This window comes from Acanthochromis polyacanthus, chromosome 3, assembly GCF_021347895.1.
Source record: "Acanthochromis polyacanthus isolate Apoly-LR-REF ecotype Palm Island chromosome 3, KAUST_Apoly_ChrSc, whole genome shotgun sequence".
Taxonomy (NCBI): Eukaryota; Metazoa; Chordata; class Actinopteri; family Pomacentridae; genus Acanthochromis; species Acanthochromis polyacanthus.
In genome coordinates, this window is record NC_067115.1 from 8439166 (window position 1) to 8466085 (window position 26920).

Here is a 26920-nt window from a genome sequence, read left to right on the forward strand (position 1 = left end):
AAAATAATAAAAATACAACTTTAGTATACAGAGAAGACATTTGTTACAGTGCAGTATCATAAATATACTCAGATTTATACAGATGTGGGCAAAGTTTATGCATTGAAATGAATGGACATACCTTAAACCGATTTCCTCCTAAATGTAATTTATAACATCAGTTGCACAGATGGGAATCAGTGTACATGAAGATAAAAGACTAATTAAATGGCTTACAAGCCTTAAACATAAGATAAGGTGCTAACAGTTTAATCACAAACATTTTATATTAACATGATCCTCTTGGCAGTACATATATTTAAATATTAGTGTGACAGTTCTAGCATATTTACAAGCTGGTTACATGTTATTTATTAGTGGTAGATGAAGTATTTGCATCGATTTCTGAGGTGAAAGTACTAATACAACCCTAAAAGTAGTCAATGCATCACTGTGTTTGAGATGAAGCTCATTTTGAACGATTTAATGCTTATTTTCATCATGAATTCAGCTGCTCCCATTCATAAATGTGGCTGAAAATAGCAAAAAAAAAAGAAGCGCTCCAAATGATTATCGATATCAGTTTGGTGCCAAATCCAGTGTTTGAGCTGCACTTGTTGGGTGTTTTTTCTTTATGTTTTCCACGTTCTTCATATGCTTCGTGTGCAAAAGTCTTAACTTGTCAGATAAATGCAGTGAAGTGAAAATATTTCCCTCTCAGATGTAGTGGGGTTGCAGCAGATGTTTTGTGTTTTGCTGTCTTTTGATAGCTGCTCAGTTCTGTGTCTCTTCACATGCTAAATATGATTGGGATCAGCTGACCACAGAGCAGGTCTGGCAGCTGCACACTGAGGTCTGCATCGTGGTTTTGTTGTATCCTGCAGACACAGTAACACGCTCACAGTAACCGCCATGTGAGTACGTTTATTTGAGAACTACAGTATGTGAAGTCCTCGTGGGTCTATGGTTTGGTGATGGCAGCTTGAATAACGTCGCAGACTTTGTTGCAGGGCTGCAGAGGGTCGTATTCCGCGAAGACGTGGCAAACATTCTCCATGCCGGCCTCGATGCCTTTCGCCACGAAGCCAAACATCCTTTTGGGACAACACATTTTGATTAATTTGTGAAGAAGTAGCTTAAGACGTAGAAGAAAATTTTTAGGAATCAAAGACACGAAGTGCAGCTCACCTTGGAGCAAAACTTGAACCTTTTACCCATCTGTGAGAGAAATAAACATTAGATAATGTTTCCTGCTGACAAGAGACAACTGTACATCAGAAAGCCTTTTAAAAAAGTTAATGAAGATTAAAGAAAACTATGAAAATATTTGCAAATATCTGCAAAATACATATACATTTGCTATTATTCAATGCAGACTATAATTTTACTGTCAAAGTTGTGGAAAAAAAGAATTATTGTTTTAAAAAATACAGATTTTTGATGTGAACGTTCAGTTTTAGGCTGTTATCAAGCCGAATATACCCATTTTTTTATTTAAAAAACCTGTAAAACTAATTTTTTGCATTTTTGAATACAGTAAAAAAAATAGTGTAATTTTATAGTCAAACGATACAACAAAAAAAGTAAAAATAAAGATTATTTAGGAGTTTGACCTGTTTTTTTATTGTGTGTTTGTATGATTTTCCTGCGTAATATCTGTATTTTAACAAAACAGATTATTTTTATGTGTTAGAATTTTATAAATGGTAGATATTTTTCTGCAGTTATTTTACAGATTTTCCATTTTGTGAAATTACAGATAAGATCTAGTGAAATCATATTCTAAAAAAGTAATTTGCATGTTGACTGTTAGTAAAGAAAAAGAAAACTGTGAATAATGTCTTCTTAAAAAATCTGTCTTATAAGTTACATACTTTTTACTGCAATTAAACCAGGAAAAATATTTTTTTTGTTTGTTTTTTACAGATATTCGCTGTTGTTTGACAGAAAAATATATATAAAAGTTAGAAAAATGATGCAAAATTTATTAACAATTATTTTCCAGATTTTTCGTATTTAGTTAAAATACAGATAAAATATCTAGTAAAATCTGAAAAAATATATGTTTACATGTCGACTGTAAAAAAAACATAAAAAGAGGCAAAATAACATCTGCATCAAAAACATTATTTTACAAAAAATCACAATGTGTTACTTTAAAATGTCACTGTTTTACTGTATTTGAATCAGCTAAAAATACATATATTTTACAGATATTTACTGTTATTTTCAATGTTTGTTGACAGTTTTTGAATGTCACAGTATTTCACCCATTTTTAAAGATATTTTGTGGCACATTTTCACCTTTTTTTTTTTCTTTTACAGGATTTTTCTTTTTCTCTTCGTGTGGTTTAATCTGTTCACACAAAAGCTGACCTAATTTCTGAGCTCTTTCCGTGCAAAGAATGTAACCACAGTGAACACAATATTTTTTCCATGCAGATGATTCACTTGTATACTCACAGTCTCTTGTCTGGGTCCTCGCCGCCATAGCTGAGCAGGTGAGCAGGATAATGGCGTCTGAAGAAGAGCCTGTGAAGAAATAAAACAAAAAGAAAAGCAGCCGGTGAGACCACAGATCTGCCCACCATGTTGTGTACTGTGGGGAAAACCTCAGCAGCTGGTGAGAAGTTGCGCCTTTCCTTACTTTCTCTTGATGTCTGTCAGTGTGACGCCCTTCAGAGACACCTTCATGTTGACGATGGTGGGCGACATGGAGGCCTGCTGGAGCGTCGAGGTCACAGCTCTCTGAACTGCACACGGACCCGTCAGCATCTCAGTGTGGACGGTGTTCAAGTACACAAAGTTACAGGCTGCACAAAACACGAACACTGGGATCAGAATTACTGATTAAAAGCACATTAAACAGGTAATAAAACAAATGAAGCCTCCTTTGACTTCTCTCCTGGGTCATGTTTATTTAACTGCAGCTGGGTTTCATCACTTCCACTGCTCAGGTCTGCTTTCTTCAGAATATACGCAACTAAGCTGCAATATAATTTAAAATTTATCCTCAGGAGTGGCAATAGGTTTGCTTTTATTGCTTTACTGCTTTTGGAGAGGAGAGGAGAGAGTTAGAAACAGGAGTGGTGTGTTTGTTTAACTGTTTTTTATTATAAGATATTAATGTATAACAAGCTGACACATGTGATTTTAAGACTTTAAGACTGTCCAGTGCCTCCTACGTAAAATCATTCCATCCTCCACATCTTATTCCCCACCCACTGCTAAACAATATACAATAACCATCCAATAAAATACAGGAATTTTCTATCAAAAAATTAAAGCCTTAATTTTACATTAAGTTACAGGTGTTTTTGACTTTGTTTTTGCTTTTTATTTTATTTTTGCTTTTTCATGTGTATTGAATAATAATTTTTTACAAAAAATGTGTGTAAAATTACAGAATTAGTACATATTTTCTGTTAATTGCCATTTATTGTAATTATTATTGGAAGAAATATGATTACATTATTACATTTCAGTTGAACAGTTTCATCTAGTAAATAAAACTGTTTAAATATATATTTAATAAATGTAAATACAAAAAAAATGTGAATTTATTTTTAAAAACATTTTGTGTCAAAAAATAATTTTCTTGATTATTTTTTGGGGGCCATGTTTACAGTTATTGGGTTTTAAATGGCATTTTATATTAGGCATGTAAATTATACAGATTTTTGTATTTTACAGTTTTTAAATTCATTTTTAAAAATTTATATTGTGTGTAAAAGCACAATAAATCAATCAATAAACCTTTAGAAACTGGACAAATGCATTTCTTCACTTTTTAAATTTTTTTTAAATTCATTTAATTAAAGTAATTTGTGTTTGTGATACTTTTAACAACTTGAAAAGAAGTCAAATATTATAGCTTGTTGATTATTTGTGAATTTCAAAGTTGTCTGTTTGGTTGTCTTCATCGAAAAATAACCAGTCAGATTATTTAGAAATATAGTCTTTTGCTGAATACAAATTGCATGATGAAAGATTTGATGAATTTAAAAAAAAAACATTAAAAAAAATCTAATATGACAACGGAATTGCTTCAAGGTCAAACACTGAAAACGTTACATTATCTTACAAAAAAAAAATGATGCTGCCACAAAAATTATGAGTTAGCAGTAGATATATAATGGATAGTTATCCACTTTTGTAGTCTGATTGCATAATCCTGAATATATGTAATCTGTTACCTTCTAACTCTGAAAGTAACTAAGTACTTTCACTCATTACAACACTGTGCACTTCCTGTCAAAACAAAGATGGCCGTCGACTGCTGCAACTGACAAGAAGAGCAGCAACATCAGAAACCAGTTAAAAATGTTTTTCATACCAAGGAGACGGAGCAATTTTTTCCTCCCTGGTTGTCAGAAGACTCTTTAAGGATTGTGGAAATACCCCCAGAACAACGGTATGTATTTTTAAACGACTTCTTAAGTCTTAGGAACTAATTTAGTTTTAGAGAAAGCAATGATTAGCTCCCAGCCTGAATGTATAATGTAGCTTTAGCTCCAACTTGCTCGATTTGCTAAAGCTAAATTAATCTCACACACCCCAATTAAGAATCTTACATTGATCAGAAAAAAAAACTTAATGTCAATACGGGCACACCTAAATAGATGGCAGTCATCTTTAATAACGGTATGAATATTTTTATAAGTCATTTTCCTGCTATGATCAGGAAAATGGTAGTAAATTAAAGGCTGTATTGTAGATTCAGAAAGCTAACATGGAGAGAAAACAGCAGTGAAAGTGAAACCTGCTTATTTCTCATTTTATTGAAGATATACACTTATAGATAATAATAGACAATATAATTTAAACTACAGTGAAGGTATTTCTGATTGAAAACTTACTGGAACTTTCCTAGAAAGCTAGCTTTTAGCTATAATTCGCTTTCCTCTGTTAGCAAGCAGCTTATCCCAAACAAGCTACTGTCAGCTACTACTACATAACTGCAAAAAACCGATGTGTTTGACAATGGGACAGGTGAAAATAAGAGCAGGTACATAATTTACAGTAGCTTAATCCTGATTTTGTTGGTTTATTTGAATAGTTAGAAACTAGTTTAATCTCTTAACCCAATGCTATTAGCAACTTTTGCTATTTTTTGTTTGCGTCTTTCTTTGCTCTTAGTTTAGAGACACTACTGGTGAATGAGGTGCAAAAAGATTAGCAAACAGAAACTTCTCTAGTTGGTGATTTGCAACATGACATTTTTTATGTGTGTTCTGAAATTGTATGTTTAAGTATGCAAGTGAGGTATTATATGTAGAAAAATGAGCTAATTAGCATCGATTACTCGAGCAGAAATCTCAATATTGGATGAAGTCAACAGAGCTTTGAGGATTTTGGATATCTCTTTTAATCAGTCCATGAATGAAAATGTATTGTCAACTGTTATTAAAAATAATAATACATTTTTGCCAGGTTTTTAGATATAAAATGTAAACTTAATCAGCCTATTAATGACATAATAACAATCACCTCTGCATTGACTTTCAGAACATAAATGAGAATAAAACTGAAAAGTTCGGTGTATGTGCTTCCTACGTGGAAATTTATAGCTCAGAATTGAAATTTTTTGTTGGAAACCACTATTTTAACTACCCAACATCATCTCACAGACACTGAGACAAAGTTGTTTATTTCCATCTCAGATTTTCTGAAGTTATAAATTTAAATATTCAAATGAGGTTTAATCACATTATATATGCCAATATGCTCTAACTTTCGTAAATATCCTTTGACAAAATGTAGTAAAATGACCAACCAGCTCTCAAAATTGGCCAGTTTTTGAAAATACTTTGTTTTTGCCTGTAGTGTCTCTCCTTAAAGAATTACCTGTGAGTAAAGATGTGAGTAAATGTAAATGTAAATGTGTTCCACTGTTATCTAAATATACACGCTGATTCTTTGAGTGTTACTTTAATTCACCTATTTTGTTGGTGTCCTCAGATGCTGCTTTTTCATTTGCCTTCTCCTCTGTTGTTTCCAGATCTGTGTGAGAAACAAAAGGTGAGGTTTTCATTTTTCAACTTTTATCCCTTTGTTCTGTCTTTCACACATTCTTAAACAAAATAAAAGCACGTCCAGCAGTAAAGGCTGAGTCACCTTTGGAGTGGAGCAGTAATCTGCAGGGCAAAGCGTAAGCAGAAATAGTGTGCTGGTAGACCAGGGCAGAGAGACTACCTGTGAAGACATTAGATTTACAGAGATTAAACACAATTAAAAGGTTATTTTTATTACCTTTTTTTGTAGAGCACAGAAGGTTAAAGTTCATCACTGGCCTAGGTTTAAATATTCTAAATAGATATGTCATGATGAGTTGGGCTGTGTAAATATTATTCAGCACGCATATTTCTGAATTCCATTCATCCATATCTTAGAAATGCAATATTACTATAGATAGACTTCTGAGAAATTGACCGCAGCAGTGCACGCGTCTCGTCTTTCATGCCTTTATGTCAACATGTCAGATAAGAAGGAGAGGAGCCACAATAAACGCTGTGAATGAATCAGTGGGTGTAAGAACACACCTGGTGAACTCATACCTGAGAACAATTGAAGAACACCCACACATGACTGGCTCAGAAGGTGTCTGAGGTGCTTTAAGACTGAGTGGGCGAGTGCACTTTCAGTGACTTTTAGGGGAAATTGATTACTCGACTTACCAAAGTACGGTTCCTGAGAAGAGCCTTTGAGGCGGACGCCCTTCGCTGATGATTCAATGAGGAAGTGTCTGATAAGCTCTGAACTGCTCTCTCCTGTTTGGAAGAAAGGGCAAATGTAAGAAAAGGATGCAGTCAGTGAAAATAAGTTACAATGTAGGACAGTGGCACATGAGAGTGAAACCATAAAGAGGCATTAGAAGTTCTTGTATTACATGATTTCACATGGTTCCCAGCTGGAAATTTACCGTCCCAACCCCAAAACCTATCAGCAGGTCTACAGGCATGTTTTCTAGTTAAAAATAACCAAGTTATATAATTTATTAGAGCGAGAAACTGTATAAACATAGAGAATTTATCATGTGAAATGTAGTTTATCTGAAAAAAATTAACCAAATTTCAGCTTAACCTCACAATGTTTTCTTTTTTAAAATCACTTTATTCTAAACATCTCATTTAAAAATCTGACAAAATGAAACCTTTTGCAGTAACCGGTTTCTGCAACAACGACAGCAACAAAAAAACCCTGAAAATATTCTCCACTTCCTAGAGCAATTGAGAAGCCATTAGTGACTCAGCTGTAGCTATTAGTCACGTGACAAAAAAAAACCTGACTTTTCGGCTACCCTGAAGGCAGTATTTATGCAGAGCAGAGAGGAGACAAGTATGGAAACAAACTGAAAATGTAAATAATGAACTATCTGTAATATATTGAGCCACTATTATGAGGGTTACCAGACAGTCTTTCTCAGCCGCCATTCTTTTTTCTGAGTCTCACCAAAACAAACCTCATTTAAAAAGTCAACCAAAATAAAACAGGATTCTTGAACGTATTCTTGAAAGACTTTTGTGAAATAGCAATAAACCTGAACAGCAAAATCGCCAAAAAACACTTCTTTCTACCTCATCTTTATCACCTCATCTTCTAGTGATCAGGACATCTCCCCCTCAGCATGCAAGACATTGTAGTGATGTCAATACATTTCTATAGAAACATGCCAACTGAAAATTGGCAGAAAGTCAAAAAGGAATGATACTCAGTTTACAAAACGGCCCAAAGGCAAAATTATTCAACTTTCAATATCAGTATTTCACCTTTTTTTTTTTTTTTACCTTATGACCTCCAGTGTTTTTACAAATTTCTGATGGCTCTTTTGTCAAATTTTAGTCCCTCTCTCGTGTGCAAAAGCTTACAGAATTCTAATATTCTTTTATTTCTGAGCTGCTTTCTTTAATTATTGCGTTCAGTGTCATGTGAAATATTCCAATTACCTTTGCAATACTTCCTTGTAATGGACAACATTGCTTTATGACAGAGTTATGCCAGTATTGTTTCTCACTTTGTGTTCTACTCATATTTTCGTTGACGTTTTTATTTTTTGTAATGTATTGTACTTAAACCTTATTGCTTTTCTATTAGTCAGTGCATTTATTTTCATGCTATGTAATTTGGTTTTCAAGGTAAGTTAATTTTGTATTCTGGCACAAAAATTTCCTTCGTGAATAAAGAAGTTGTATCTTATCTTTGCTTGACTTAGCCTTTAGACATTAATGAACATCTGTGCCATTCAACTCCAATCAATCTGCTTTCTTCGGTGATACTGTTTTACGTCAACAATGGCTAGTTTGGCAGAGCTTAATAGGAGAGCGCTGAGAAAGAATGGCAACGAGAGTATGGTGGAATGGAAAAATGTAGGTAGCATCCAAGAAAAGTTTCTGATTCTGCAGATTAACAGTGCAGTCTCTGCTGATGACGGTGATGTTGTTTCTTGGAAGCCTGTCTAGTTTGTTGGATTTTTCTGCTGGGTGAAGGTTTGATCTGTGACAGCTTTATTTTGTCTGGGCAAATCCTGAGACAGCTTTTTTTTAACGTTTTAGTTACATCTTCCAACCACTCACAGATAAATGTTTAAATCCACCAACCACTCAATAGTAAATCATTATTTTGGTGTCTGAAATCTATCTACTGTCATATCTTTACCCTGTTCAGACCCATATGCGCACATATTGTAATGAATTCTCAACTGCTTTTTTTGAATTCACCTTGTGACCGAAATATCTAGAAGAGCAGCAGGATATCTGTGAGCCAGCATGTTCAAATGTTCTCCTAGCCTCACATCTTTCATATCCCGCATTCCTGAACGGGCTGTAAAAAATACAAATCTGCAAATGATGTAAGCCTCCAAACAGTTTTGTGAGTGAGGTCCGTTTTTCCCTCTTTGATTGGTAACAGCGCCATAAACAGCTGGTTTTCTTTTGTGTTTACACAAGGTAAACTGTGGCTGGAAAAAGCTAACAGCGCTGTCTCCTGCCTCGCCACAGATTGCTGGATGTCGTCAGACGTGCCTCATCACATCAGCAGAGTTGAGTAAGTTCTTCCCCGAGACTTACAGGTCTCTCTATAGACAGATGACGCTCAGAGCTGCACTGTTGTTTGCCTGTGATTGTGGCACCTTGTGGACGTTCTGTTTCCTGTATCTGACCAAACACTGTGGTGACATTTTTAAGAATAGCATGTGATTCAGAAGCAGTAGTGCAATGATGAGTAGAAGTAGGAATAGACTGCTTATTGTGGCTGATATTTGGCATTTGTCCGGTTATCTGTGTTGGTATTTTTATTGACTGATTATTGATAAATTAAATGTGCTACTTCAGGTCTGATGCAGCCTCCTTTCTCCATGTGTAGTCACTCTAAGGTCTCAGAAATGTCTCTTTATTTTCTTCTTTTTTCTTTGTCTGCATTTATTCTCATTGTTTAACTCCACGGAAAGGGTGTCAACATTTTATGAGATTAATGCATATTTGTAAATATGCTCAGAAATGTCTCTCGAGCAGAGACTGCAGAAACTGAACAAGAATCACAAGCCGTTGCCACAAACCAGGAAACGAGCTGCTCTCACAGTGGCTAAATATACACTAATGGCTAGCGGCTAAGTTAGAAGGCAACAACAGATGAAACAGTCTGCAAAACAATAACTAATAATGCTTTATGATATGGACCGTACTGGGCAATAGACGTGATAGAACAGTGAAGGATTAAGAAAACAGAGAAGAACAGCAGACGTACCTGCAGGAGACAAACTGATCAGTTTCTCACATAAACAGAGAGCGTCCTAATTTAATCACTCCTCTATAGTCACCCTTATTAATGAAGAAGTCTAGTTATGAATGACACATTCTCTGCTGTCACATTACATTTAAATGTATGTCAGTTCCAAATGTTAGTTATCGACTTTTCTTGATTACTAATAACCAGCATTGGTATCATGCCTGAAAAACCCACAACGGCTGATCCCTCATTTGAAGCTCACCTGGGTAAGCATCAGGACTGGAACTGGTGGGTGACTGGTCCACCTTCATGGCCAAACCAAAGCTGCCTCTGTAGGAGGTGCTGTCTCTCACCACAAACGTTCCTGCTTCTTTATCTTTTATCAGGGCTTCAGCTAGAATAAGGAAAACATAACAGAGACAGTCAGAATTTGCTCAGTCTTGTCCTACCTGCCTGCAGGGAAACAAAAACACCAGATGATAGACAGGGAAATAACCTCAGAGCTGATGTGAGAGACATTCCAGAGTCTCACCTTCTGCTCTGCTCAAATGTGGGCGGAACCAAAACTTTGAAGTGTCCATGACAAACTTCATCGATGGTTGGCTGCCTTTAAAATAGGCTTGGAAGCCTGAGGTGCTCGTCCGAGGTTTGGCAGCTGGGACGGTGGGTATCAGGTCGATTTGTGGAAGCTGATCCTGTTGTGGTGCTCCGTTGACCAGCAGTACAGGGATATCAGTGAGTGACCCAGAGAGTGAAGCCGGGCTGCTGTGGACTCCTTTACTGTGGAGCTCCTGTAGATGCCCTCGCTTTGTCAGCGAAGGTTTGTCTGGGCTGGTGCAGATATCAAACGGCCTCGACCTCGACCCGTCGCTGAAGGAACTTGGAGTGTAAGAAAGGATGGACTCTGGAGAGTCGGCATCTTCACCGGCCAACGACAAGTTGCTGTGCACAGAGGAAGAGCAAATGTTGCAAATTCACACATTAGTTCAGACTGTGGTTCCACTGCAAAATCACAAACAAATGTCAATCCAGTAAGTCCCTTCGTGCGTTGTCTGGTCTGCCTTTAACCCATTAAGCATTATTCTGTGTTTTTAAACTATAATTCCAAATTTAGTCGGTAACAGCTGCAAAACTGTGAGCACCAAATGAACAACTCTGGATGAGAGACGCTTGGGAGAATATTATACACCAGGTCAAAGTGAGATCTGAAAAACTACAACAAAAGTTGCTATTTTTTAACTTCTTCCCAATTAACCCTCTGAAAACAAAAGGTTTTCATTGAGTCATTTTCACTGCATTATAGAGTCCTGCACCTGGAAACAGTACAGCTATGACCAGAGAGAGAGAGGACTCAGAAAACTGTTTACAGTGTCATAAATCATAATTAGAAAAAACTATGTAAAATTATTTATTTATTTTACTTTTTTTTTCCAAAATTGAAAAAAACTGTACCTCTACTATACTATAGATATTTTAATACTTACATTTTTAATTTATCTTTATACTTGCCTTCTATCTTCTTGGTATGAACTCAGTCTGCAGTTCAGCCAAAAAGTACCAGGATTTTTGTCATTTGACGGCTTCATGTTTATGTCAGAGCACAGAATTTTTTTGTTTTTTTACATAGTCTGGTTGAAGCTAATGGTTCATTTGTGGTGAATTTTGAAATGGGGCATGTAGAAAAAAAGTGAAAGTCATTAATGTTACTGAACCTGTTCTAAAAGTTCTCTGGCAAATTTGATGTAACCCAACTGAAACACAACAGTGCTGCACCCATTTTGTCATGTTAGTAGTAGGCACCTTCTTCCTAGGTTTCAAACTTTAAAAAATGGCATCAGTTGTGTTTTTAATAACAGATAGATTAGATTTTTTCGCTTCTTGCATGGCTAAGATTCAGACTTTATCCTTGTCCAATAGCAGGCCTTGCTTTAAGCTGTGAGTTTTACCTGCCAAGGATGTAGCTGGTGTCTGAGCACGTAGACGTGGACAGCAGCGAGATGGCGCTGTTTCTGTTGGAGGGTGACAAGCGCAGGGATCCCTGGGAACAGTCCTGCTTCGTAGATGGCTGTCTTCTGGGGGCACTTCCACATGGCAGTGGAGGCAGCGAGGACGACGGGGAGCTGGAAAACACCAGCGCGCCGTGGGGGCTGCAGCTGATACTGCTGTTTGAGGGGATGGGTATACTGGGTGACACTGATGGGACCACTGTGGATGAAGAGCTGGGAGGACATCCTCTAGAAACCAGCACACAGGGGGAGGCATCTTCATCTGAGGACAGGGTGTCTGAGGAAAGAAAGTGTTTGGAAAACTGAAATATTCCAGTAAATGTACTGTAAAAATTCATGTTTCACAGAAAATAAGTATTCATTTACATGTAAACCTGGAACAAGAAAAGGCAGTCAAAATCAGTTTTTTTTGCAAATATTAATACATTTTTTAAGAGCATGTGACCACAACATGTAGACCTTTTTTGAACTGTTTTTAGATCCACTACAAATTTAATTATTTACAGGTTGGTACACAGCTGACATCCCTATTTGACAACTGTTAGAATCCATATTATGGCAAGAACCAGTCAGCTAAGTCAAGAGAAACGACAGTCCATCATTGCTTTAAGACAGCAAAACCAGTTCACATGAGGACCTCTCCAGAAAAGGAAGACCAAGAGACACCTCCTCTGCTGCTGAGGAGAAGTTCATCCGAGTCACCAAGTTTATTGCAAGTTAACAGCACCTCAGATTAGAGCCCAGATAAATGCCACTCAAGAGTTCTAGTAGCAGACACATCTCTACATCAACTGTTCAGAGGAGACTGACCAATCAGGACTTTATGGTCAAATAGCTGCTAAGAAACCACTACTAAGGAAAAGCAACAAGCAGAAGAGATTTGTTTGGGCCAAGAAACACGAGGAATGGACATTAGACCAGTGGAAATCTGTGCTTTGGTCTGATGAGTCCAAACGTGAGATCTTTGGTTCCGCCCGCCGTGTCTGTGTGACGCAGAAAAGATGAACGGATGGTCTCTACATGCATGGTTCCCACCGTGAAGCATGGAGGAGGAGGTGTGATGGTGTGAGGGTTCTTTGCTGGTGATACTGTTGGGGATTTATTCAAAACTGGAGGCAAACTGAACCAGCATGGCTACCAGGGCATCCTGTAGCGACATGCCATCCTATCCAGTTTGCGTTTAGTTGAATGGTCTTTTTTTTTTTTTTAACATATTTGCATGTCATGAAAGATCAAAATAATCAGTGGACAAAGCCCTGCATGTTTCCAGACTCATCTGATTTCATGCTTTGATTTACAACATGGGCTTAGCCTCTGCATGCAAACACAGACAGACCCAGGATAAAGACCTTCATATTTGTTCTGCAGGTGCCTGCTTGCACAGAGCAGCTCATTCCTCCCAAACTAAAAGCTCTGAGTGTCTCTGCTGTTGCGGTGATACCAAAACACTTGGGGGAGTCTCAGCTTGTTCTTGTGCGTTTGAGGATGTTCCTGCCTCATTGTGTGGATTTAAGTTTAGGCCCTTTGGAAAACACCCAAGTCTGCAGGCAGTGTGTGAGCCAGACGGGAGGCTTCTGCAATCGAAGTTACATAACCATGACTAGTGTCTGCACAAAGCAAAATCTGCCAGAGTGTAGGTAGAGGCTTTGGTAAGTGGTGTTACTAAAGAGAAAAACTACTTTTACTAAAGATACTGAAGGAGTTGTCATCAACACAGCATCAAATGAACGTTGAAGCAGGCTGTGTTCTCTGCACTGTTGCTTGATTTCCTTTAAACTCAGCACTCGGTTTCATAAACCTTCGACCCAACATCTGTTAAGATTAGCAACAGGAAATCCATTTGTATGCTTTCTTGACACTTGTATGCACTTTCTGATGCGAGCGGGTCTGAGTGAAGACGCTGCTGTTACACCCTGATGCTTTCTGTCTGCAGCCAGCATGTGCAGGGTGTGGCAGCCGCGTGGGCTGAGGTGTAATTACCACACGATTATAAATATTAAAATGATCTATCTGAAGGGCGGGTAAATTTCCAAAGGCCCAGGCTGTCTGTGCTGTTCATTTACGGGGGTTACTGTGATTTTTAGTATGCTCTGTGGCTCACCTCTGTAGTTTGGAGGCCGGACTGAGTTGCACTTTATTGACACTGTGCTCATGCTTTTCAGTCAGAAAAATATGTAATTGCAAGTATTCAATTTGTGATGTAAGTCAAGCTTCAGTTCATTGCCCACTGTGTGATAGATTTAGAACATGTGATGGAGTTTTACCGCATGATCACATAAGGACAACATCATTAATTTGGTAAAACACAGACACAACAGTTTAAACCTTAGGTCAAACAAAGATATATGAGGTGTGGTTAAATAATTACACTGGCCTGATGACAGTCAAACCACAGCATGCATGCCTGAACAACAAAGTAGACACTGATTAATGGGCTTAGCATAAACAACAACTGAGTGTTTCAGTTGGCTTGAATTACATAAAAATGAATTACAGCATTGGTCTCATTATGTAACCCTCTAAACCCCAAAACTGTGAGTTTGAAAGGCATGTTACATTTTTAAAAATCACTAGAATTCCAGCATGCATCAGTGCCAAAAACTGAAAAAAAAATTAAAAATCCCTTGCGTTTTTAACTTTCTGACGCTCTTTGAACTGTTCGTCTGTGATATGTCGTTCCATTGGAAAAATTAGTTATATCAAAATTTCATATTTCATCAAAATCCCTTTATTTTGCATGTCTTGCTTCAGAATTTGCAAAAAATCAAATGCGTACAGTTGCCAGATTCAGTTCAATCAAAAAACAAAAACTAAAACCTCTGTTGTCCCAGGCACAACAGTGAAGACATGAGTGACTTTGAGTTTGACCAACAGTCACATAAATCTATTTTTCCCTGGCTGAGCTGCAGGCTGTGTGTGCACAGAGCAGACAGGAGACACATATATGAACAAAATGTAAACAATAAAAAAAGCTATAATATGTATGTTTTTCCCGGTTATGGGAACATCTGTGGGCATTTGGAATGTTGGATGTTGATTTTATGCTTTATCAGTTTTTAGAAAATAACTCTTTTTTTAAAAATCACTTTTATTACTATTTTATACTATTACATTTATTTATTTTTTCTAATTTCTGTCCTAAGTGTCCGACTGCACAAAACCTATTTTTGAGTTCTTCCTACTTCTAGCTATGGTTGTGCTGTTTCCACAGAGTATTTTATATTGCAGTGAAAAGTGGTGGGGAAAAATGTGACAGGAACAAATAAAAATGACAAGAAACTGCTTGTGGCTCCGCGGGTAAACAGCCATCTCATGTATCCTAAGTTACATGTCTAGCTCTTTGATAACTGCATTTCCTCAAATTTCAGTTTCGGACAGCAAGAGTAGTAATACAGCGACTTAAGTTTGAACAGTGATGAAACAAAAGCAGGCCTCAGTGTAAAATATCTTTATAGTCATGCTGTACCTGTGGGGGGCTGATCCGTGAAGAACTTTTGCTGATCCTGATGGGCTCAAATGTCGGATCCAGATCCATGATGAGCTGGTTGAGATTTCGAGGGAAATTTCAAGTTCAGGGTCGTCATGGTGATCGTTGGGATGCTGACCCGTCTCCGGCGCTGGGTCCAAGCGGATGGTTTGACCCACTCTCAAGACGTGGTTGGGCATCATGTGGGACATGCCTTCAGTTGCAGGCATCATGTTATTTGAAGTCACTGTCTCCTGGAAACACAAAGCAGAGAGATCAGTTACTGTAATCACAGCCTCGCTTTGCTCCTCTTTGCGAAACACACCCAGCTTTTTTCCCCACATACTCAGTGGAAAATGAATCTGTTATGGCAACTGTAATGCACCACACATAAACACCTACTGTAAGTTCTTAATTGGTGTTTTTTTTTTTTTTTTATCATTGTTGGCAAATAATAGCTTAAATTTGAATTTGTAGTTGTTACATTTTAACGAGACTTAAGCTACAGTGTTTTTTTATTGCAATTTAGAGCTGCAGCAATTATTTGATTGCTTGCCAACAAATAGAAGTTAAATGATATTTTACAACAAGTATTTTGACAATAGATTAACTGTTTTAAATATTTTTTAACTGAAAAAATGTCTAAATTCTCTGATTCGTCCGATTCTTTTTTCCTCTTTGACAGCAAACTGAATATCTTTGGCTCGTGGCCAAGACAAGACAAATGCTGTTCAACATTTTTCACTATTATCTGACACTTTCTGGACCAAACCAGTAACTGATTAATCGAGAAAATAATCAACACTGTATATCAGAGTTCCTGTGTAGTTGCAGCCCTGTAGCAATTAAATCGAATCTGAGCATTTAATTAAAAAAATACCCAACAGACATGAGTAAATGAAGCTCCAGTTAGCAAAACTGATTAAAAACATATAAATGTGTTTTTGTTTTTTTTAAACTTCTATCATTTTGGTCCTGGTGATTTTCCTTGATGTTGGCTAAAACCTCTTTGGGAACTCGCCAAAAATTCCTCCTTGCAGGAAAAACCCCTGGCGCTGTGTTGTCATGTATTCGGTTGCTTCATCACTGTGAAGCCTGTTCCCAGTATTCTAACATCCACTGCACTTCAGTGTTTAAATTTCTTAAGTTGTTACTCAGAAAACAAACAGTGCGTGTCCAAATCAGTCAGTACTTGTAGCTGAGTCTTGCAACATGTTTGAAAACCACTCAGAGAACTGACACAGGCTGAATAAATGTTATATTCCAGTGCTGATATCAGCATGAATAGCTGTTAGTGAGGCAATGTGAGGGAGGATCAGCTCATTCTCTCTGCATTTCAGACAAGGCGTGGAGCTCCATGAGTCAGCCAGGTGACTGATGGTTGCCATGGCTTCTCTTGTGTTTTGATAAAACAGCAAAACTTTAAGTAATATTTTGGAAAATCGACTGAAGATGGAAATCTTTTAGAAGACTCAGATAATCCAATTCTACAAAGGTTTAGTGACAAAATGTGCATGAAAAAAACTGGCGTGTGAGCTGGACTGCAGCTTTTGAGATATTCAAAGATTATTTGATCTCAGAAAGTTAAGTCAGACTAGAATATTGTGTCCCTGCTATGACCTGCTGCACTAATAATTGACTGTCCATGCATATTTTACCCGTAGAGAATAACCTGTATATTCTTTAACAAATCTTAAGACGAGGAAAAGTCATCTTACCTTATATTCTTGTATTTCTTTGATGATTCTTCTGTCTTCAGGCAGCTTTACTCTGTCTGTTCTGTGCTTTACACCTCCTGTGTTCCATGCTTTTATTAATGATTACCCAACCTTTTTCCAGATGAGCCAATCAGCAGCCAGGAGCACACATCCCTGTGACAGCAGCTGATGACGTCATATTGGCAGTGCAAAGTATGTGACTGGAGGCGTGTTTTTCCTAACCATGAAATCAGATCTACACTGTAGTAAGTTGGATATGCAATCACTCATAATTACTTCCATGGTAGTATGATGAAAAATACAAGAAAAAACATAATCCTCTGGGGGTGTTTGAGGCTAGAAACACTCCCACATTGTATTTGACACACTGGCATCGGCCCGAATGTCTTCCAGGTACATTATCTTCTTGATATTTCCAAGGAAGCATTAGCATACCTGCACTGTTCCATTGTGCAATTGTGTCTGTCTTACTTTCAGTATCAAATAGCTTCAGAAAAAACTTGGCTGGATCTGATTTTTTATTTTTTTTTAACTTTACAAATTCCTGTTGTTTGTGCTTTTTCTTTGATTCTTTGAATATGTCCTGCTTGTTTAAGGTTTAAAGCTCGAGTACGCAGCATATTCCAGAAGTATTTTTGTGTCATATTTGTTAAAGGACTGCACAGTGACTTGGTGGTTAGCACGTGTGAATGTGAGTGTGATTGTTTGTCTCTATGTGGAGCCCTGTGACAGACTGGTGACCTGTCCCCAACCTTCTACCTCCGTAGCCCTAATGAGGATTAAGTGGTGTATAGTGATGGATGGATGGATATTTGTTGAAAGTGTTTGTTTTTCACTGCAGGAAGTTGCTGGTCGAACCTTTGTGTACGTTCTGACCGTAAGAACTGCCTTTGTAGAAGCTCGTTTTAGCAGAGTGCTGTACAATGGAACGAGATTAATGTGTTGGCAAGTGTGTTTAGCTTAAAGTCAGAGTTTTCAGATTCACAAATGTCTTTTAACCTAGATCACCATGATAACTGATGCTGTTCAGATGGAAGTTAAATCGGCTGTTAGAAGCATCTCCTTTCATCAGTTCTTTCCCTAATGATTCTTTGTGAGTGATTCAGATTCTCATCTCAGGGAAAATCTGCAAACCTGTTGAGCTGTACACAGAAACCTACACGTATTAATTTTGTGACACAGAAAACATGTAAATATGTATTTGTACTTTTCCTTAATTGTTTTTCACTGCTGGTACTGCAGCTAATATAACACAGATTAGAAGTGTGAGTACTCCATTGTTATTTATCACAGAGAATATTTAAATATGATAATAACCAGAAAGGCTAAAGTGGCAGACAGTCAATAGAGTTAAACAAGGTTAAAGGTTTTCGAAATGAATCAATACAGCATCAGATACAATAATAAAAGAATCAAAAATGTCATATCCAAGTGAGGAAAAGGAACTGAGACTAGAAAGTAACCATAAAAATAGTAGTAATAAATAAAATAAAATGAATACAGAAATGGATGTTCTATGTGTGTATGAAGGAGGGAGTGTGTGTGTGTGTGTGTGTGTGTGTGTGTGTGTGTGTGTGTGTGTGTGTGTGTGTGTGTGTGCGTGTGCGTGTGTGTCTGCGTGCGAGTGTGTTCGTGTATATTTCACATGTGATATATAATATATATGTTGATAATGACAGTGATATAAATAAGGAGATCAATGAATAATAACAGTTATTTACATCATTACAATGATAATAGTGAACATAACAATTGTCAAAGCAATAGTGATTGAAACCGGACAATCCCCACACACAGAAACCACACGGGGGGCCAGGACAGAGGGGCACGACCACCCCACCGCAAGGCTGCGGGTTTTTGTTTTTGTTTTTTTTTTCTTTCCCCCTTCCCTTTCTCTTCTCTTTTTTTCTCTTCTCCCTTCCTCCTTTCTTTTTCCTCTTTTTTCCCTTTTCTCTTTTTTATCTCTTCTTTTCTTTCTTTCTTTCTTTCTTTCTTTCTTTCTTTTTACCTTTCTTCTCTCCTTTTTTCGTCTTTGTTGTATATATAATCGTTATTACTTATTATTAATGTTTGTTCTCTACTTTGTCTAACATTATCCTCTATACTGTAAAATTGACCTGTTTGTATGTCTTTTATGTTCACTGTTGTAATAATAAAAAAAAATAAAATGAATACATACACAAGTAAATGAATAAAGTGTAAAAGAGAGTAAAAGGACAGTTCAAATAAATTACATTTTAAAAATCATTTTGAGTGGAAGAAGAGTCACGTGATGCATTAGACTTCCTCTTTTATGTGAGCATGCTCAGATTTTGAAAAAGAAAACCTGTTTAAAAAAGAAACTTGAAACCACCATTATCTCTGTTTTAGGTTTTACGTACACAAATAAAGTCTGGATATGTAGAACTAGATTGGTAGAACAGCCGACTAATTTGGTCCTTCTCAATTGCCCTGAAAAAGAAACAGCTATTTGGGTGTAATCAGTTGGCAGTCTTTCTCTCTTTAATATCATCACTAACATGTAAAATTCTTCACCATATATCCATGATACAGACTGATATGACAAACCTCCAGTATCCTGTTTCCTACATGCTCTCAGAACTAGTTATCCGGTTACATACGAGCTGTCAAAGCTGTCATCACAACGGAAAGACTAAGGATCTTCAGGAACTGTTAATTATGAGGTTTGCACCAGCTTGCATATTTTTCCAGTAGTTTGCTCTCGTCCTTCCACTCATCAGAAGTATTTTTATTGCATGTAGGGACTTTTGGATTACGCTAATAAATCCCCGCAGAGTTCTACAGAACTTACAGTGTCTTGGCTCATCACCACCAACAGTGCCAGCTACAAAGATTTAGAAACTTCTGCTTTAATTTATGAAACTTAAAACCAACTTCTGTAAAATTCTGATGACTCAATTTCTGCAGCAGTTACTCTGAACTGTTTTTTCAATAAATGAATCATTTAGAATGCAGTGATTGGATGAAATATGATTCCAACCTTAGATTTGTTCAATAGCTCTATTTAACATACATGGATTAAAGACCATCTAAAAGCTCAAAGTCCACTTATCCTTTCTGTTTTTAGTTACTTGCCAATAAATTGTGTAATTTTGGTGATTTTTTAAGATACTTTTACCTTTCAAACCTGTCGGTAGGTTTTGGTATTCAGAGGATTAATTTGTGGACCTCATGCTGGAAAAAAGGCGGTTGTATATATTTATTCATTTATTTTCTTTATTTTTTATTTATTCCATTCTTGTCTCTTTTCTCCTTCGTGTTAACACAGACAGCAGTTCAGCCTACCTGATTTTTGTCATGTGAATGTCGCTCACAGCTGAGCCACTAGTGGTTGTTTTTTTGTGCTGAGAAGTGCAGAATATTGTATTTTAAAGAATCTGTTTAATTCACATACCGTAGATTATTTTTCAAGCAGTTTTTTTAACGGTATCTTTATTTTCTTGAACAAATACACACACACAGAGGAAACAGCTATGAGAAAGAACAAAGCAATTCTACAAACAACAAACTGCTGCTCTCAACTAGCCGATGGTAATTCACATTTGTTATCCCAAGAGGTCTTCCAGACATATTCTCTACAAAATCTGCATGGTCTACATCAAATCTATTAATCAGCATGACCCTCCTCTTTTACGTAGTTTATAAGTTCCTCATGTTCTTCCTGTTTGTCCTTCAGTATCTAAGACACTCTGTCCAGTGGAAGGCTTGACATCATTTCATATCCATTGTGTAATAGTTGGTTTGTGAGTTTTTTTTTCCTCCAGAACTCCACTTTTTTTTGCATTCACAAAGTTGACGTTTATTAAAATCTGTTTGTTTTTATGATAGCTATGTTTTGTTGGATACAGATCAAGTAGAAACAATGTCGGCTGCAGTGAAGTTCTTTTTGAAATAATCTTCTCACGTGTAGCTCTGACCTCTTCCCAAAAGGTTTTAATCTTTCTGCACTGCCAAACAGTAAAACTGTGTTCCTTTAACCTCGGTGCATGTAATGCATATATCTGGAATGATTCATAAAAATAATTTAGCTTTGTAAGAGTTATGTATGCCGTTATATTTTCTAGGGAGTTTTTCATTGAATCACACAAAAATCACACATTAAGAAATAATTCCTTTACATCAAATCATGTGTGCCTCAATTATTAAGACCTCTGATGTTAATGTTTTGTACAACCCCTGTTTGCCAACAAAGCAGCACCTAATCTTGTCCTATAATACATTTTTCAACAGTTTTCAGTGTGAGAGTTTGCTTCTGCAATAAAAATTGAATTCAGTTTAAGGTTTTTAACACATCTTAACCAGAGGTGCCAATAATTAAGGAGGGCACTGTATATGTGGCACATGATTACATCAGCCAATGCAGAGTGCAGTGTGCATGAAAGTGCTCTTTTGATTCACCTCCCGGCTATGGAAGCTGGTGTGTGGGAGTGGATGTGTGGGATTTGCCAGAAATGACTGAAGTTTACACAGAATTCTCACATCTGGTGAATAGTTTCAATTTCAGTCTCGATGATAGAGCTGCTCTTTACAGAGTCTGGTTTGCACAAACAATTTATTTTTGGAGAATTTTTAAATGAGAAATGTTAAATTATGTGATTCTAATACATTATCACAATTTTCAACTTAGATTTCCCAGATAAGTAGCTCAAAGAGCATTAAAAATGTGAAAATCCAATGTGTTCCTGGCTCTGATAAATTGCGTTATTTTTTTTTTAATGATAACATGCCTCTCAAACTCTCCAGAGAATTTTAGGGTCCAGAGGGTGAGCACCAATGTTGAAACGTAATCACTGTGAATATTTCATTCTGCTTAACCAACAATGAACTATATGTTTGCTTGGTTACTTAGAAAGCAAAAATTACACTCGCACATATAGATGTAAATGTATGTATTGTTCAGAAATGTGAGCAGCAGTCAAGTTTTGTTTTTTGTTGCATCATTTTTGCATAACTTAATAATTCATTTGAAAAAGGAATTGTTATTTTGGGAGCAGCTAAGCTACATATCTAGAAATTTCAAAAGTTTAGAGAAGCAAAATAACACATTTTCAAGTAAAATCAATGCTTTAATGCAGCATTTTTCAGCCCCAGTGAATTTAATCTTCTATGAATATCAGAAAATACTGCCAATAGCATACAATGCAGAAAAAAAAAAGCACAGTAGGGGTACAGAACTGTGGTTTGTTCCAGTGCTTTAATGGATACAGTTTGGTGCATTTTACATGGATCAAAAAACTTTTTCATCAACACAAAGACTTCCTTGAAACACTCTACACTGTAGTAAATGAAAAAAAAATAACCAAAGCCTTGTTAGGATAAAAAAAAAAACAACAAGATTTGAATTTCAATGATAACTTCTGCTATTTACAAGTGAAATACCGGGCTTTGCAAAAGTTCTGTTACACTCGGTTTCATGTTCTTTAGAGACGTTTACATGTCGGAGTGAAAAATTCCATTGAATAAACTGAAAGTTCTACCTTATAGGCAGGTGTCCTTAATACAAATTTTTTTCTCCGGTGAAGTTGTATCAAGATGGAAGTCAAGAGTTGAGATATCTGCTCTCCTTTGTGCTGAACATCAGCCGGATGACCGTCCACAGAGTCGCGGTGAGGCTAAAGGATGGTGAAGATCTTTCAGGTCTTCACCATTCTTGAAAGATCATCTGAAAGATCTTCACCATTCTTGAGCCTCTCCGCGACTCTGTGGACGGTCATCCGGCTGATGTTCAGCTGCTTGGCTCTGTCAGACTTGTTGTGGCCAGCATGAAGGAGAGCAGATATCTCAACTCTTTTGACTTCCATCTTGATACAACTTCACCAGAGAAAAAAACTGTATTAAGGACACCTGCCTATAAGGTAGAACTTTCAGTTTATTTAATGGAATTTTTCACTCCAACATGTAAACGTCTCTAAAGATCATGAAACCGTGTAACAGAACTTTTGCAAAGCCCGGTATATGTATTTTTTGAGACATTAGTCCAAATGTTCAATAGTCCGTGAGGTGGTTTGGTCTGAAACGGATTTAAGGGGAGAACGTGGTGGTGGTTTCGGTGTCTGTGGCCCCAGAGCTCCTCCTCCTGCCGCAGGTGTACTTGAAGAACCTCTCCTGACTCATGCAGCCCAAATCCTTCAGCAGCTTCAGCAGATCGTGACGAAACTTCACCCCAATGAAGGCGTAGACAAACGGGTTCAGGCAGCATCTCAGTAGCGCGACACACTGGGTAATGTCAGTGGCGTAGAGGAGGCTGTTGTCATAACTGCAGTCGTCTGTTCCTCCTTTTGCTGTTTCAATCGTGGTCCAGAACAGGACGACGTTATACGGAACCTGGCAGACCAGAAAGACGGCGACCACAGCGAGGATCACCTTGATGGCCTTATTCCGCTCAAAGTTACGAGCCTGGCAGAGCGTCTTGACGATGCTGCTGTAACAGAGGCTCATGACCAGGAGAGGCAGGATGAAAGCCAAGACAATCTGGCTTGACTGGATGCTGATTCGAAGCGGGTCAGTACTGCTGGAAAATGGGGTGCAGGTCTTGTTGTTGATGTTGGTGTACACCATCTCAGGTATGGAGAACATCAGTGCCATCACCCAGATGACTGCTGATGACACCTTGCTGAAAAACACTGCCTGAGATCGGTGGCGGTGGGCTGAAACGGCTTTGGAGATGGCGAAGTAGCGGTCCACACTGATGAAGGAGAGGAGGAACATGCTGCTGTAGCAGCTCACCTTGTAGATGGTGTGCATGGCTTTGCACAGTAAAAGGCCCAGAACCCACTCGGCCGTGGAGTTGGCCGCCCAGAAGGGCAGCGACAGGGCCAGGAGCAGGTCTGCAAAGGAAAGGTTGAGCAGGTAGACGTCCGTCATGGTCTTGAGCCGCTTGAAGAAGAAGACAGTGAGGATGACCAGGAGGTTTCCTGTCAGACCCAGCAGACAGATGACGGTGTAGAAGATGGGCACGAACCAGAGGCGGAACATCCGGTTGGATTTCTTCTCACAGAGTGTCGGAAACATATCATAATCCAGAGTGGAAAAGTTGTCTTCTGTGCTGTACTCCATGGTTGCATTCTCGCTCTCTTCAGACAAGCAGGACTGTAATCAAATAAAAGCAAGTTAGAATTACATCTACAACAAAGTTAAACTACCATCTTTTTCCTGCCCGCTCTGACATATTTTTCTTTTTGGTGCACCTTCACAACCACGTCCTCAGAGCAAACGCTGCTCATGAGGGGAAGGTTGTGGTTAGTTACCTGATATTTATCCCTCAGTGTGGAAACATATTGTGTTTTTAACTTCATACATATTTACAACTTTAATCAAGTTGTGTGACTCTCTTACCTTGAAGTGAACAAACCATATCAGCACAGTTGGCAGAAGGCTTTGGAGATCTGAAGAACGAATGGCGAGAAGCTTTAGAAGATCAAATACTGCAATAGTAAAGAACGATAGGCTCAAAGTGTTTCCTCTGTGAATTTGTAAGTGGTGTAGCAAGTATTCTTATCCTTTACTTTTAAAAACACTGATACCACACAGTAAAAATCCTTCATTTTAAATGTGGCTTCATAAACATATAAGAGTAATCAAGAAAATGTTCATCAAACGTACTAAATACAGAAAAATGTTCCAGTAACTGCCATATTTTTTTACGTTATATAGCTAGAATATTATTAATCATGCATTTATATAAAAGCAGGATTGCGGTATTGTAGTTGGTAGTAGTGATGTTCATATTGATCCTTTTTGTATACATCTTAATGATTAATCTGCTTATTTCTTTAGTGGATTAATTGATTGTTTCTGAAACATCTGAAAAAAAGAAAAATAAATTGTGAGAACTGCAATCACACCAACTCAGATTCCAAAGTGAAAAATACAATATTTCCACTCAGAGATGTGGCGGAATAGAAGTAGAAAATGGCATGAAAAGAAAGACTTCACTGAAGTATAAGAACATCAAATCTGTCTGGACTTACAGTATTTGAGCAAATATACTGATCTACATTCTTCCGCTGGTATTTCTAGAGACTAACAAAATGACCAATTAAGTGATCTGTGTTGATTTTTTGTTCATAATATCAACTTGTAAATATTTAGTCTCCAAACTTACGCTCTGATAACCTTACGTTACTCAGGATTATTTTTTCCCAAAGATCCTAGACAGACTCAAACATGACTTTATAAAACCATCTGTACATGTTGGGTAGTGCTCCTTATTACTTGGTGAAGAAGTACTCAGTTGTTGTACTTCTCTAAAGGTGCCAAAACCACAGAAAGTAGTTTTTACTGTATAAAAGCATTCAGTAACAGGAAAAAGTCAGGCATTTGTAGATAAGTTAAAGTACAAAAACATGAACTCCACAATAAACTTAAAGTACTTTATGTAAAACAACTTATTTTGCAGATGAAGAATCTATATTTAATTGTTGGATTATAATAGTCAATGCATTAATGTGTTCACCACTTTAAAGTTGCATCAGGTAAAGGCAGTTTAACTCCTTTATATCTGCAGGATATTTTGATATTTTCCCCTGAGGGATCAATAAAATTTGATCTTAATCGTACTATTACATCATAGTTTACTGACTGATAATATTTTGTAACATTAAACTCAACCTGAAGAGTTATCAGATAACTGAGTTGTAGTAGTGTAAGAGTATAAAATAGCAGGAAATTAAAATACCAAAGTAACTCAAATTTGCACTCAAGTGTAGAGGTACTTGATCACTTTTCAACATTTAAACTGATATTTTAACCTTTTGGTTTTTTTGCCTTGAAGTGTGAGCCGACTGTTTTTAGATTACGTGCTGCCTGTTTTTAGAAGTGAGTGACATCCTGTCCAACCAGTAGTAGTGTGCTCATCAATAAAGCTTACTTAGTTCCTCATTTTTTACAAAAGCTTTCAGTCATTATTCATAACAAATGACGTAGCTGACTGACTGTTAAATGTGATTTATTCCATTTGAACAGCGACTGCGCCATTAGTCAGAGAATTTGATATGAACAAAATGTTTACAAAATTCACTAATCCATGCTGAAAGGTATGGATAAAACATAAATCTGATTGAAAATAGTGCCATTCTGTGAGTCGCTACCATTTATAGTTGCAAATAGTTTCATTTAACAGTGATTAGGAAAACAAGTTTGCATGAAATCAACCTCATAAAACACGTCCTCACACTGTGTGCAGTCACCGGTGTTCTATTGTTAAACCTGCAGCTATGCAGCGTTATCTCTTCCTTATAAGTTCACAGAGTGGCATTAGCTTTAATTACTACTCAAGTTTTTATCATTTTGGTGTATTTTTTCCTTTCTACATACATTCATTCACCACAGCACACACAACATCCTTTCAACTCTCTAAGGTAAAGTATGATAAGGTACTTACCGCTGACTGCAGTCATGTTGACTGAAAGCAGTGTAGGTAAAGCCACGAACAAGATGAATGTCTGTGTTTGATGGTGGTTTCCCCTTGTTGAAATGACAAAAAAAAAACCTGCCTTACTGAAACTTTTTTTTCTCCACAGCCCTCAAGTATCATGTGAGAAGCTCAGAAAACCACAGACTCCAACTAAAATATGCATAAAAAATACCTTCCTTCTTTAGATGATTAGTACAATAAAAGGCAACGTAACTATTAAAATGACTCTAGAATATTATACCGCTGAGTCAAAGCCACAGCTTGTTGTTGGCTTCAAAAATCCCTTTTTTATTTTTATTTTGAGCAGATTAAAACACCCCGAACTGCCTATTTTACGATGCAACATTAAGCACAGTAGAATAGAATAGAAATGCTTAAATGATCCCAGAAAGGAAATCCTGTATCCTTTCATTTAAAGTAATGTAAAGATTTTCTGTGTCATTTCTGAGTATTTGGTTGTTTAGATCATTTTTCACTTGTTAGCAACCCCTTAAATCCCCATTAAAAGGAACAACCTGAAAAGTAGCAGCTGCTGAGGTGTCAAATGTTCCATGAATCACATGCAAATTCATTATTTCAGAGGAAATGATTA

At 37.2% G+C, this 26920-nt stretch overlaps 2 protein-coding genes across 2 annotated transcripts; both read right to left on the bottom strand.

Annotated features, from left to right (window-relative positions):
- Positions 1–102: 102 nt before the first annotated feature.
- LOC110950659 (tensin-4) lies at positions 103–16948 on the bottom strand. The gene is given in 14 exon segments (XM_051945369.1): positions 103–1073; positions 1168–1197; positions 2443–2511; positions 2627–2792; positions 5920–5982; positions 6097–6174; positions 6657–6749; positions 9965–10096; positions 10235–10644; positions 11649–11985; positions 12365–12374; positions 15175–15263; positions 15266–15428; positions 16893–16948. Coding segments are annotated over 13 exon segments (1752 nt in total). The 5' UTR covers positions 15408–15428; positions 16893–16948; the 3' UTR covers positions 103–940.
- A 5444-nt stretch (positions 16949–22392) lies between these two features.
- ccr7 (chemokine (C-C motif) receptor 7) lies at positions 22393–26392 on the bottom strand. The gene is made up of 3 exons (XM_022193337.2): positions 26296–26392; positions 24249–24298; positions 22393–24002 (listed from the first exon to the last, which is right to left on the bottom strand). Exons 1-3 carry the CDS (start codon positions 26309–26311, stop codon positions 22935–22937), a joined length of 1134 nt encoding a protein of 377 aa, XP_022049029.1. The 5' UTR covers positions 26312–26392; the 3' UTR covers positions 22393–22934.
- Positions 26393–26920: the final 528 nt, after the last annotated feature.